The sequence below is a fragment of the Canis lupus genome, chromosome 9, assembly GCF_003254725.2.
Source record: "Canis lupus dingo isolate Sandy chromosome 9, ASM325472v2, whole genome shotgun sequence".
NCBI lineage: Eukaryota > Metazoa > Chordata > Mammalia > Carnivora > Canidae > Canis > Canis lupus.
In genome coordinates, this window is record NC_064251.1 from 35,331,807 (window position 1) to 35,347,036 (window position 15,230).

The window sequence follows — 15,230 nt, forward strand, 5'->3', positions numbered from 1 at the left end:
CAAAAGGGAGCAGTTGATAATTCATATGGCTTCGTGTATATACCATTAGTGGGTTTTTTTTTTTTTTTTTTGGGAGGATGCAAATCTATACTTTCATATACATAGGCTGTCCCTAAAATGGAAAAGTATCTCTAATTGCTGGGGAGAAAAGTATTACTGGAAACATAGGTGGGTGACTTTTCATAGTATACCTTTTGTACTGTTTGAGTACTTTGCCATACATGTAATAACAATTCAAAAAAATACATAACCCCTTTTCTTGGACCTACGTTTATTGATTCCATATTCTTTTGAATTTTTAATCAAAAGTTAGAAGATTTTTGAAGTTAAAAAAAATTTTACTAGAAATTTCCAAGTATATAGCAAAACAATATCCCCAGCTTCAGTAGTAGCAATATTTTGCCAAATGAAACTATAAAAAATGTAGCCAGAATTTGAATATTATTGTGTATTCTCTGAAAATAGCTGCAAGTTTGAAGACTCATATATCCTCTGAATTTATTAATGGGTTTTGCACAGCTTCTTTGGTTGGTAGCTCATATACTATCACACGTTTACAAATAACTAAGAATTTTTTATGGGTAGTTTGTGCTGTTTGAAAATAAAACCTTTTTAAAGACATTGTTGCATTAAAATTTTTTTTATCTGTACAGATATTAGTAGACATAGTTCCCTAGTATAACCCTTTTATATGATGATCTATTTTATTAAGGATGTACCTAAGCCAAATTGCTATTAATGATGGTGTCTTGTCCTGTTACTTTGTTTTGGGATGTTTCACTTTTAAATATGTTATAGGAAAATATGGGAAGAATTGGTGAGTGTTCTGAGCACTTTCACTGAAAAGTATCACTAGTAAGGAAAAAAATCTCACTGACCTTACTTGAAGTCATCAAATGTAACTTTCTGTTAACTGATAGGAATATGTCTCTTAAAGTTCTGTCACTTATCCTAACAACTGGGAGAGGCTTTTTATTTAGGAAGGAGCAATTTCCTGGATAGTAGTGTAAATGGGCATCACTTCAGTATGCTTTTTTAAATGTTTAAGCATAAAAAAAAATAAAACATTTAAGCATGTGGAATTGGTGAGAGCTTGACATTTGCCTCTTGTTTAATTTTGTTTTGTAAATAGAATACGTATGTCTATTTCACATGGAGTATTTTGAATAGCACTAGTACATTCATGGTAGAGAAGATAAAAAATATATATGCATAGCTTTCTTGGTAGAATGTGTAATGAAGAATGAGAAAAGAATGTATGATTATGTAGATTGCAAGGAGCACAAGAACCCCATCCATTTGTAACCAAGTCTGTTTTTTCTGCAAATAGCCCTGAGGCCTAAGGTCCGTGCTGTTGACAGCATGCTTTTCTGATTGCATTTATTTGAAGGGACTTTACTATTTTCTTCATCTACTATCTTTCCTAATAGTTTTCTTTTCTTATAGTTGTCTTGCACCTGACTCTGAGGAATAATTTGGGATTCAGTTAGTTGCTATTTGACTAACACTATTAAATTTTTACTCTTTCTCAACATTGTAGAATTTAAGCTGTGAGAATTGAAATTCAGAATTGTCCTATGTGCATGTTTGGTGTAGTGACTTAGAAACATAGAATTCTTTTTTTTTTTTTTTTTTTTTACAGAATAGTTAAGATAATGTGTTGCTTTTACACATAGAGTTCTAGGGAGTCATTGGAATTTTTTCTCCACAATTATTAGAAAGGTAGCTATGGATTAAATTTACAAAAGTTTGAGGATCATCCACTCAGAAAAATAGATGTGTATAATAAACCTCTGACACTGGGGATCCCTGGGTGGCTCAGCGGTTTAGCGCCTGCCTTTGGCCCAGGGCGCGATCCTGGAGTCCTGGGATCGAGTCCCACGTCGGGCTCTTGGCATGGAGCCTGCTTCTCCCTCTGCCTGTGTCTCTGCCTCTCTCTCTCTCTCTCTCTCATAAATAAATAAATAAATCTTTTAAAATAAATAAATAAACAAACAAACAAACCTCTGAAACTAGATGGACAATTTGGTTCATTGAGGTCCCCAGAAGCCCACCCACAGACCCTTTATATGCAGTTGGAGTCCTCTTTTGTTTATCTTCCTTCATTAGTTCATAGGAATAAATGAAAATTAACTTTAAATTTTTTTTTTTTAATGGAGACTCTTATTTATTTATTCACAAGAGACACCGATATAGGCAGAGGGAGAAGCAGGCTTCAGGCAGGGAGCCTGACATGGGACTCGATCTTGGGTCTTCAGGATCAGGCCCTGGGCTGAAGGTGGCGTTAAACCACTGAGCCACTGAGCCACCCAGGGTCCCTAATTTTTAAAGTTTTATTGTAACCAAATTTATTATAAATGATATCCCAGCTTGTATACTTGCTTTGCATTGCAGCATATACTTGAGTTTGTAAAGCTAATCTATTTTATTACCATGTTTGTATTAATAGTTAAACAGTTGCTTGACTCCTTGCCCTGGTATTCAGTAACTAAGTTACTGTAACTACACATAACTGGTTGTGCTTGCATTCATTGAGGTATAAGAGGAAAATTAAAGTGCAGTCTTTTTATGTTGTATTTTATTCAGATCCTGGCCTGATTATAATTAAGTCCTATTAGCAGAATTTGACAGAAAGAATTTAGATAAAATACAATGAACTTTACAGAGCCAGTCCATAAGAGAGTAGTGAATGGTGGTTTCTGGGGAAGGAATTTGGATATCTAGGGGACTTGGGCAGAAGGAAGACTTATTTTTTTTTTATTGTTGTGTTTTTCCTGTGCTTTTTCATTTTTGTTTGTGTTTTGTTCCATGTGAACTTATAATCCATTAGAGAAAAGAAAAATATTGGCCAAGGCTAATAAAACCTTCAAGTAACTTTTTAGTGGGACTGTTAGTAGCTGTTACACTACATTTAGTCACCCAGAATATTGATGACCCACTCTGGTAGAGACCTTCTTTTAGCAAGTGCCTTTTGATCTTACACACTTAACTGGTTTTCAAGGATCTACTATCTTTAGATCCTCTGTATTTCTTTAGCAAACACTTCAATATCTTCTGAGTATTCAAAGCAAATCTGATTCCATTATTTTCCTTGTTAAAACCCTTAAGTAGCTTCCTTTTGCTTATTGAAGACATTCAGGATTCTTATGGGATACATTTAGCTCATCATTCTGGCCCTTGATTGTCTTTAAAACCTTAATTCTTTACTCTGCAAGCCTTTCATAGTCTGTAACTTCCCGTGTTACAGAAGTACTTGCATTTCCCTGAGCAGACTGACTACCCTTTCACATCTCTGGGCCCTAGTATTTGTTCTTCCTTCTGTTGAGTATTCTCCTGTCTGTCTCCCTTGAACACATTCCCTTAGCTGTGGGCCTTTTTTTTGACAAGCTCCCTCTTACATTTCTTTGTTTTGGCTTTTTTTTTTTCCCCCAAAGCATTGCTAATTGTTACTTGTCTGTCTGCTTTTGTTAGTATGAATTCCTTTAGATAAGAACTCTGAAATTTTAAATATCTTTTTATGGTGAACTTAATTTTCAGATTCCTACAGTCCAGTGCATGTGAACAAGTGACTGCTAAATATTAAAGGGGGTAAGGGAAGACAGATCTTAAACCAAGAAACATTGATGACCTCAAATCCCCTGATCACAAAGACTAGCTCTTAGGTGTAGCACTTTCCTTTGCTCTTTTATGTATTTGTTCCATCTCTTAGTTTTAACTCTGGAGTTATACATCTCTAATTAGAACTACAAGGTTATAACAAAATAATTGAATGCCATATTTGTTAGGAGAACAAACAGTCCATCATTTGGCTATCCAAGTGCCTTATTTGAATGGATGTATTGGAGTTGGCACTGTTGACGTTAAAGCATTAATGGTTAAATGAAGATTTGTAATGATGACAATACACGAATATATCAAGTCTTTCTGATTCACTTTGTAACATGATTTATTATGTTTTTGTTTTTCCCCCCAGCTCCAGAACCTGGGTATAAACCCAGCAAACATTGGCTTCAGTACCCTAACTATGGAGTCAGACAAATTCATCTGCATTAGAGAGAAAGTAGGAGAGCAGGCCCAGGTGGTAATCATTGATATGAATGACCCAAGTAATCCAATTCGAAGACCAATTTCAGCAGACAGCGCCATCATGAATCCAGCTAGCAAAGTAATTGCATTGAAAGGTATAAAAGATTGTGGGGATTTGTTTCTTTCTTTTTATCTTCCTATGCATAATTTATTCAAATACAGTTGATTAGGATTTACTTTTCTTAGTATATTGATTAAATTTGGTTAAGTCTGCAAAGTTAAAGCTATTACTAAATTTGATTTTAACTACTTTCATGACTTGGCATGTTTCTGTGAAATGTTTTATTTTCTACTCAGCAAAGACTATTTGGAAAAAATTTAAGTTTTAGATTGAATGAATTTAAATTTTATACCTCCAGTGTAATAAGATCATGCTAGAAATATAACTCCATATGCAGAAGATAAGAAATTAGGGATTCATATTCTGGAATAAAATGCTTTAATAGCACTGAAACATTGCAGAATTTTGTTATGAAGATAAACTTAACCATTTATGCCGTTCCTTTTTTATACTTCAGGTGTGTGTTTCTGTTAGATTATCAAGTTCTACAAATGTCTTGAATTGGGTGCTTGGCTGGCTCAGGCAGTAGAGCATGAGAGCATGACTCTTGATTTCAGGGTCATGAGTTCAAGCCCCACGTTGTTGGGTGTGGAGCCTACTTGTAAAAAACATGTATTAAATTAACACTGATTGTTAGAAGTGTGTATATACATGGATGGATATTAAAGCTTTGGAATCAAGGGTGTTAGACTTTATTCAGACTGACTTTTTGGTTCTCACAGTAGGGAATGCATAACCTACCAGTCTAAGCAGTTCAATGAAACTCCTACTTGTCTGGGAGCCTATTTTAATATTTTTCCTTTGAAGTATACAGTGAGGATATAATTGCTCCTTTAAAACAAAAGTTTGTGAGAAGACTAAATGATAAGCTGGCTGACTGTAAAAGAGGCATTTAATTGTCTATGTTTTGCTTTGTTGTTTCTTTTCTTGGTAGTAAGAGGAGTTCAGATTCCTAGTAATTTCTTCATAGATTTGTGGATGAGTAGTCAAAGGCGCTGAGGGTTTTAAACAGATTTTTTTTCTTCAAATGATTTAAACTTTGTGTTTAGTAGTGATACTGGTTGGATATTAAATGCAGGGTTGGAGGCAAGCATATTCAAATAACTGTGTCACCTTTACATATCCAAGATAGAGTTGTTGATCTCATCTTAAGGAAAGATGGTCCAGCTTTCACCTAGGACCACACGTTTTATGGCAGCAAGCTTCTTGCTTCTATTAAACAATACATATATTATACTTGAAAGTATTAGCTCCCTTCAGCCTCCTTAAAGAATTTAAATTCAACTGCTTAGCAGCTCTTACACCTCTCTATTAAGAGGCCATCGTTTTAATTTTCTCACAATTCTTTTCTATTTTTAATGTTATTGTTATCTTATCACATTTCTTAATGCTTTCTTATGTGTGCAGATGGTGAGTTATCTCAAATTAGATTGTATCAGTTATTGTCCTGTTATATAAAAAGAATAAATTGAAAAGATTATCAGAGCATTGTAATAATAGCATTCTAGATTTATGCCTATATGTCTATATTAGAGTTAAGCTGTCATCCTGCCCTTGCCCTCCTTTCCAAATCACCCTACATACGTATACTCCAACCCTTTTTGTGTGAAAATAAATAAAAGCCTATTAACTAGAGGCTGGGAAAGGCAGCAAAGGAAATTAAGACATTCCCAAATACTGCTTCCCTCTGAAGACAATTGTAAACCCTTTGCTTCTTTTTATAAACAGGACTATAACTCTAACAATTGTTCAAGTCTGGTTGTGGTTTACATATTGTGTGGGATGGGAATAGCATTCTTTGTTTTATGGAAGAAATATTTTACACATATGGTAAGAAGGGTAATGGTACAAAGCTGTTTGTTTTGTGTCCCATCCTGCCCCCCCCCCCACCCCTGCCCACTATCTTTATAAGTTTTGTTTTTCAAGAGCCAGATTCTCTGTGGCTCAGGAATAGAGTTTTCCTTAGTGTTGAAGGACTAATCTGTATTAGTCTAGTGACAGCTGTGGGCTTTGACCTCTATTAATATAGACCAAATCACTTTTCAGACTGATGATTTTCAAATTACAAGTATAAGCCTTTGCATCTGACTTGGTAAACTCTTAACACTCAAGGCAAATTTCATTCTTCTTTTACTGTTTGCTGTCTTATTTGGATGAAGCCCAAACTTTGTTCATATCTCTAGTATATTAACAGCATCTGAAACTGTTCTCCTTTGTCTCCTTTTTTCCCCAGCACCTCTACCTTTCCCTTTGTATCTTAAACCAGTGAAATGTAGCATGCATTTCTTCTCTTATGTGCTTAATACAAGGCAGAGTTGAAGTAGATCCTCCTCCAAAAAGGCAGTTTCCACAAGATTTGGTGGATGGGGAATGACTGCCTTTTAAAAAGTAGATGTTTCCCCATGTGCTTGTATCAGATTTGTTTTGTTCTGTATTACCTACAACTAATTTAGTTCGTGCATAAAGTAAACATTCTAATTATAAGCATGAAGGCTACAACCTTGTTTTCCATCACTATTAAGTCTTTAGATTCATTTTTAGTTGGGATTTAGAATTCTATAGAAATGATACTATTTAAAATGTCTTTAGTAGAGGTATTACAGTTTTTGCTTCAGCTGTAGATATAGATTTTTGGCTTAGTCTCAGCTATCTCTTCAAAGGTTGCTGCTCTATCAGTATGACTTCTGTAGTTGGTTATTAGTCTCCTGATAGAACCATTTTGTTTTGAAGTTACAGATCTTGTTACAGAGATAGTCTAGCTAGATAAAAATTTATCCTGAACTTTGCTTTCTTTATGATTCATAATTCTTAATTTTGTTTTTAGCTGGGAAAACTCTTCAGATATTTAACATTGAAATGAAAAGTAAAATGAAGGCCCATACCATGACTGATGATGTCACCTTCTGGAAATGGATCTCTTTGAATACGGTTGCTCTTGTTACGGATAATGCAGTTTATCACTGGAGTATGGAAGGAGAATCTCAGCCAGTGAAAATGTTTGATCGCCATTCTAGCCTCGCAGGGTGCCAGATTATCAACTATCGTACAGATGCAAAGCAAAAGTGGTTACTTCTGACTGGCATATCTGCACAGGTAATGTTTTTTTATAGTTTTTCTTTTTTAAGAAATAAAGATTGTTAGCTTAATGGCTTTATACTGACATACATTCTCAAAGTACTCTTACCAAGTGAGATTTTTTTTCAAGATAGTGTAAAGAGATGGTTGTATTTGAGGCACACTTTAAATATTCATATTAAGCTTTAATAAGATAATGTTGGGGCCAAATTTTAAATTAAGAGGTATTAAATCTAGGGATGCCTGAGTGGCTCAGTGGTTGAGCGTCTGCCTCCGGCTCCAGGCGTGATCTCGGGATCTGGGATAAAGTCCCATATCAGGTTTCTTGCAGGGAGCCTGCTTCTCCCTCTGCCTATGTCTCTGCCTCTCTCTCTCTGTGTCTCTCATGAATAAATAAAGTATTTTAAGAAGTTAAAAAAAAAAAGGTATTAAATTTATATTGAGAGACTAAATTTACAAAGAATTCTAAATCCTGCCAAAGGTGATATGAAGCATTTTAATTATTTTACTGGTTAATGAATCTGGGAGTTATTGATTCATTGGGTCCCCAAAATTTATTCTCTTTGATCCTTTGTAGCAAAATCGTGTGGTGGGAGCTATGCAGTTATATTCTGTAGATAGGAAAGTGTCTCAGCCCATTGAAGGACATGCGGCTAGCTTTGCCCAGTTTAAGATGGAAGGAAATGCAGAAGAATCAACGTTATTTTGTTTTGCAGTACGGGGTCAAGCTGGAGGGAAGGTAAGTCTTGGCTTTGGAAATTATTATGTACTGAGAACTTGTCTTTGTTTCTTTACTAATTAGTCCTCTGATTTCAAAATAGTCTTCTCCTTTCATTGTTAATTTGTTTTTAATATTCAGATTTGTGGTGACTTAGTTTGTTTAAATTTTGCTTCTAGTGCTACGTACCTAAAATAAATAATGTTTTCTTATGATACGTGTTTAAAATGAATAATGTTCTTTAACAACTTTTTTACATCACCTGTTTATGATTAACACTTTATTTTGATTGCCTTAACCAAAGGCCTTAATCTGATGGTTTTCAGCTTTACTGTGTATGAGAATCATTAGGGTTGCTACAGTGTACATTTGTTTGCCTTATATCTAGAGAGTCTGACTCAGTAAGTGGAGCCAATAATATATTTTAAATGCTCCAGGTGACTAGATTGATGTGGACCACAATTTGAATAATATGGTCTTAAGTCGGCTTCTCAACCCTGACTATACATTGGAACCACCTGGACAAATTGAAGTACTTATATGTTGGGGTTCTTAATTACAATAGTTACAATTAAAATAATTACAAAATGCAAGGCCTGGTTGATTAGAATATAAAAAGTTTAGCAAAAAGATAATAGGTAGTTTATAATTAGCTAGGAAGGTTAAAGACTAAGGTTGGATAAAAAATGAAGAGGAATAAAGGAGAATGGGCAGCAGCCACGTTCCTAGCAAAAGACCTGACACAGAACTCTGAGGATTCAGGTGCTACTATGATTTTATTGCTGGATGCCAGTTAGTACTGCTGGCCTGGAAACTCCGTTTAGCTGCTGTTGTAGCTATCAGAGTATAATCTCTGAAGTCTTCCATAACTAGTTAAAAAAATTAACAAAACTGATGAATCACTAGCCTCTACCTCTGAAATTAATACATTCATTAAATGTTAATTGAATTTAAATTTTTAAAAAATATGTTTATTCAAACTGAAGGTTGCTAGGGAGGATGGGGGATTGGGGTAACTGGGTGATGGATGTTAAAATGGGCACGGGAGGTAATGAACACTGGGTGTTCTAAGACTGATGGATGAATCATTGAATTCTACCTCTGAAACTAATCACTATATGTTAATTGAATATAGATCTAAATATATATAAAATAAAGATTTAAATATAGATTTATAAAAAATAAGCTCAGAAAAAAAAGAGATAAGATAGAGATTGCTTGAAACCTATAGCTTCTTAGCAGAGAGAGAACATATGCACAGAAAGTTACAATTCTGCCGAAAATTTCAGAATAAGAATCCCTGAACTGAGGAATGAGCCATTCAACCTTTCAATATGATAAAGATAGAAAGCATTGGTATTTAGTCTACGGTCATGCCACCTTGAACGTGCCTGATTTCCTCTGATCCTGGAAGCTTAGCAGGGTCAGTCCTGCTTAGTACTTGGATGGGAGAAAACATTGATATTTTGGTCTGAATTTAACAAAAAGACACATAAGTTTTAGAAATCAGATCTTATCCTTAAGACCTAAAGCTGAGGGACGCCTGGGTGACTCAGTGGTTGAGTATATGCCTTCAGCTCAGGGCGTGATCCTGGGGTCCCAGGATCGAGTCCCACATTGGGCTCACCATGGGGAACCTGCTTCTGTCTCTGCTCTCTCTGTCTCTCATAAATAAATAAAATCTTTTTTTTTAAATCCTAAAGGTGACATACCTTTTGAAAAATCTTACTGAGAAAAAACTTTTAATATCATTTTTATAGCATCTGAAGACCTGTTTCTAGGTTCTTGAGCCTATTTGATACATTGTGCTATATATCTTTTGTAATCTGCCATGGCTTTTAGAAGACAGCTATGTTCTCTGCTGTAGTGTGTCATGGCTTTTGAAGGAAGACAATTCTTAAGTATGGGTAGTTATCCTAATTAAGGATGAGACCCAGAGGTTTCTTATAGTACATATCTTGGAAACCATGTTGTTTTTTTGAGTTCATTCCTGACATGACTAAGCTAAAATACATAATGCTCCCTTATTGAGACTATTTAGTTTCTTTTGCTTGGCTGATGTGCAGCATCAGATATTTTAAACCAGAATGTTCTCATCCATGACATATATGTGATTAGAGAGACAACTTAGGTGTACACTTTCAATATCTGTGTTAGAGTATAGACAGAGAAGAATTTAACAAATTAGAATTCTGTTTGTAAGAAGTAAATTATAATTGAAAGCCATGAGAAAAGTACCTTCCTGGGTCATATATTACCATTATGTGCCCTTAATTTAAGGTAGATGAGGGTGATCCCTCTAGCAAATAACTTCTTAAAGTTTTTAGGGCAGCCCAGGTGGCTCAGTGGTTTAGCGCTGCCTTCAGCCCCGGGCGTGATCCTGGAGTCCCAGGATCAAGTCCCACGTCGGGCTCCCTGCATGGAGCCTGCCTTCTCCCTCTGCCTATGTCTCTGCGTCTCTCCCTCCCTCCCTCTCTCTCTCTCATGAATAAATAAATAAAATTTAAAAATAAAGTTTTTATCTTGAAATAATACATATTCATAGGCAGCTACAAAGACCATACAGAGCAATCCCTGTGTTCTTTACCTAGTTTTTGGTTATATCTTACATAGCTATAGTGCAGTAGAAAAACTGGAACTTGACATTGGTACACTTGTATTATTCTATATCATTCTGCAGGAGTAGATTCATGATATATACTATTTCATCACTACAGATTTAGCCCTGCTACTCCTTATAGTCATACCTACTTGCCCCTGCTCTTCCCCAGTATCTCTAACTCCTGATTATCTCTAACTCCAAATTATTCTTCATCTGTATAATGGTCACTTCAAGAATGCTACATAGAACACCATAACATGTGACCCTTTGAGATTGGCTTTTTTTTTTCCACTTAGCATAATGCCCGTGAGAATTTATTATTATTATTATTATTATTATTATTATTATTATTACTACTGGGGAGTATTCCATGGTATGGTTGTACTGTAGTTTAATACCTATTTTAGGACATTTGGGTTGTTCCCAATCTGAGGCTACAAATAAAGCTGCTGTGATGAACTGCTAAATGATACAGATTTGTACCAGGTTTACTTTCTTTTGTATAGTTACATATCATTGAAGTTGGCACACCACCTACAGGAAACCAGCCCTTTCCAAAGAAGGCAGTGGATGTTTTCTTTCCTCCAGAAGCACAAAATGACTTCCCTGTTGCAATGCAGGTATTTTAAGCAAACAAATGGACTTTTAAAATCTCTCCTCTTAACAAAATTAATCCCAAAATTATTACAGTCAATATAATTTAGTAGTGCTTAGAAAAATACCCTTTATTTAAGTGTAAAGTTTACTAGTGAAACTTTGTAAAGAAAATTCTTAATTTTCATGTAATACATAAACTCTGGGTTATCCTAAGTTCAAAATTATGTTTTCTCATTTATACATTTTATTCATACTCTATTTACTATAAGAGCTTGGAATAGTAAATGTGCTGTAAAAATGAGGAAACCATATATATTAACTTTTCATATAAGTTTGTTGTCAAAGTTCTAAAATTTATCCTCTCTAAAATGGAATTGGGTTAAATTTTAGCTTTATAGATTCATAATTTACTGAATTGTTGATTTTCTTCATACAGATCAGTGAAAAACATGATGTAGTATTCTTGATTACTAAGTATGGCTATATCCACCTCTATGATCTTGAGACTGGTACCTGTATCTACATGAACAGAATCAGTGGAGAAACAATCTTTGTTACTGCACCTCATGAAGCCACAGCTGGAATAATTGGAGTAAACAGAAAGGGACAAGTAAGGAAACCTTGAAACAAATTAAGCAATGAAATAACACTACTTTTTAACTTTACTTTTTTTCCCCCAAAGCAAATGATTTGGATGTCAGAAATAATATATACATAAAAATACAGAAGCATATGTTAAGAGTCTCTCATTGATTCTGTCTCAGAGAAGAAACTTTTGACATTAAAGCCACTTAAGATTTTGTTTATCTGTCTTCATTGTCAAAAGAATCTACTCTCAGGGTGCCTGGGTTGCTCATTCCATTAAGTGTCTAGATCATGATTTCAGCTCAGGTCTATCTCATGTGTTAGGGGATCCAGGGATCAAGTAGAGCTCTGCACTCAGCAGGGGCAGGGTGGGGAGGGGGGAGTTGCGTGGGAATTCTGCTTGAAGAGTCTGTTCCTCTGCACCTCAAATAAATAAATCTTAAAAAAGAAAGAAAGGACTCTCCATGCAAAGAAACAAGGGTCACATTTGACAGATGTTTTACTTTTGTTTAATACAGGTTTTTTTCTTCCTGTGATTGCTAAGACAGATGATCAACTACTGGGGAAAGAATTCTTTCTACATCTCTTTTTCTAATTCGTTAATTATTATTAAATATTTAATGTTAGAAAGTGATATGTTACAGTAGGTGTTCCGGGGTACCTGGAAAGCTTATCCAATTAGATAGGGAAATATTAGCTATTCTGAAATTGTCACAAGTGATCCTTTTTCTGTTTTCTTAGTATTTTAGTGTAATCAAAAATATCCCATCAGGAGGTATCTATTTTCTTAAAATGATTAAAATTTCAAGGAATACTGTTACTGTTTGTTTTTGCCTTTTGCTAGTTTTACTTTAAATTAGTATTTTTCCTAGATAGTAAGCAAAGGAAGTAAATAGGGTTTTTTCTCTTTTGTTCTACTAATTTTTGGAAAATGTTATGTATGTAAAGAGGCAAATACTATAGAGAAAGGGAGTCTTTCCTATCCATTTCCTATCTTATCTCCACACCTGGTTAGGTGCTTCTGCTTTATGCCCCTAGAACTTAGGTAGCCCTCCTCATTTACATCTATCACAGTGAATTAAAATTGCTTGTTTATCTGCTTCCAACACTATTCCTATTCTTCATTAGGAAAGGGGCTTTTCTTTGTTTAAAGGTATTTCTATACCAGTCAGTGTCTTGGCACTAAAACAACTCTAAAAATTCATTAGCTTTCATTTATTTAGTTGTTTGGATCTCTCTCTTGGAAAAATCAAGAATGAATTGGCCTTTTGGTGAACTAGGTTAGTGATAATTTAATAATCATGAAGTTATTAAGCCAAAGACCTTATTTCTGCTGCTGTGCTGATGTTTTTAAGATAATAATACTTAAAATATCTGGAAAAATTTCGCCATATATATTGGCTATTCATAACTGATTCTGTAAATTTATTGATTATTCTCCTTCCCAACAAATTTTCTGTTCCAATTGCTTGGAGTAGGGGTTTGGGTGTTTATAGTGACCTTAGGCTTCAAGGCATTTCCTCTGGTCTCTGATCAAAGCCAATTCTTGTTGGACATATGCCCTGAGGGAATGAGTCTTCCTCAAGCTTAAAAGCTACGAAGAGAACATTATTGTCAATATCTAGATTAAATTCCGAACTTGGCAGAACTGAGTATGTTAGAAGGTAGGGGAACCTTCTCTGTCTCTTGTACATACTAAGTACTGGTTGCAAGAAATTTGTTAGAACAGTCTAAAATAGGATAAAGATGAAACTGTGGATTTGGTGTTTGGGGAAGGAAAAGGTGTGTAGCATTCAGTAAGAAGCTTCAGACATTGTAGTTGGAACTGGATTTGTTCATCTTTCTTTTCCTGGGTGCTAAGCACTACCTTAAGAATGAGGGTCTGAGGGGCAGCCCCAGTGGCTCAGCGGTTTAGCGTCGCCTTCAGTCCAGGGCCTGATCCTGGAGTCCCAGGATGGAGTCCCACGTTGGGCTCCCTGCAGGGAGCCTGCTTCTCCCTCTGCCTGTGTCTCTGCCTCTCTCTCTCTCTCTCTCTGTCTCTCATGAATAAAAAAAAAAAAAAAAAAAAAGAATGAGGGTCTGGAATGCAAATGACTTAAAGAAAGAAAGTACTTCCTTCCTTTAAGTCTTAATTTGTAGTAGAATGACATGAAGCAATACAGGATAGCCTAAGCTTTGGGGATAAGGGTCTGACCTACATGTGAGAACATTTGGAAGTTAAAATGTCCTCATTTTTCTCAAAAGGAAGAATAGAACAGACAGGGTACACCATTACGTATCTATTTGGTTGTTGAATTCTCAGGTTGTATTTTGATTCTTGTTAGTCCTGGGACAGAAATTGCCCATTTTCATTTATTTAACAATACCAAGCACTTATTTCAGGCAAAACACTGTCTGGTGCTAATAAATACAACTAAGGAAAGATATGTCCCTGTCCTTATGTAATAGTGGCTGAGAAATATGAGAAATTTTAGAATAAGAAATGCTATTAGGATAATATTAGTAGTTTATAAGCTGAGGTGTATAACAGCTCTGGTGATGGGGAGAGGAATGGATATGTAGATAGTGAAGTGAAGGCTCCCTTTCTCATGTCAGGTGATAGTTTAAGTTTTAGACAAGTAAGTAAGGCAGCACTCCGTGACTGACTTTTTAGGAGCACTAAGGGTGAGTAACTCTCTTCCAAATGGAAGCAGTTAGAAATGCTTTTACTGATGCTATGTTTATTAAGCACCTACTGCATACCTTGCATTATATTAGATGCATGAGGATTCAGTGATCCCTCCCCTCTTTGAGTATATAACCTGGCCTCTTGCAGTATAAATGTAATTAAAGAAAATTACTGAAAATCTTTGTTTAAAAAAATTCCTAGACTTAAACTAAAAGGAATATATCTTAAACTTCTTACAGCTGAGCCCTAGATGTCATTTAAATTGCAAAGCTTTTTCATATTCCTGTAGGTTATCCAGATTGTCTCCTAAGAATCAATAAACCATATGGAGAGTTGCCTTTCAGAGCTCAACTAAATGAGAGTCTTAATCTTTGATATTAACCATGTTAAGAATGAATGGGTGATAGCAAAGCAATTAGTTTGGACAATATGAAGATAGTATGAAGTAGGGAGTTTTTTATATCACAGAATGGCCATATTTTAGGAATCCCCAAATGGCTTAGTCGTCTTTCTCTTGGCCTCTTTTTGTTTTTGTTTTTGTTTTGTTCGGTTTGTTTTTTTGTTTTTGAGAGAGAGCGCACATGCATGTGTGCAGGAGCAGAGGAGGGGAAGAAAATTCTCAAGCAGGGTCCATACTTCATCATGGAACCGATATGGGGCTTGATCCCATGACCCTGAGATTATGACCTGAGTTGAAATCAAGAGTCAGATGCTTAACTGACTGAGCTACCCAGGTACCCCTAAATATTTTTTTTTTAATTTTTAATGGCGGGATCCCTGGGTGGTGCAGCGGTTTGGCGCCTGCCTTTGGCCCAGGGCGCGATCCTGTAGACCCGGG

General features: G+C 35.5%; 1 protein-coding gene across 3 annotated transcripts in view; it reads left to right on the plus strand.

Moving 5' to 3' along the window:
• CLTC (clathrin heavy chain) overlaps positions 1-15,230 on the plus strand; it is a 66,437-nt gene that overhangs the window by 20,172 nt on the left and 31,035 nt on the right. For 2 of the 3 annotated variants that reach the window (XM_025440716.3, XM_025440717.3), the window contains exons 2-6: positions 3,974-4,181; positions 6,972-7,240; positions 7,800-7,961; positions 11,049-11,162; positions 11,576-11,749. In XM_025440716.3, the coding sequence (XP_025296501.1) occupies positions 3,974-4,181; positions 6,972-7,240; positions 7,800-7,961; positions 11,049-11,162; positions 11,576-11,749 (927 nt within the window). The remainder of the gene's footprint in view (positions 1-3,973; positions 4,182-6,971; positions 7,241-7,799; positions 7,962-11,048; positions 11,163-11,575; positions 11,750-15,230) is intronic. The other variant, XM_025440718.3, reaches the window with a different exon arrangement.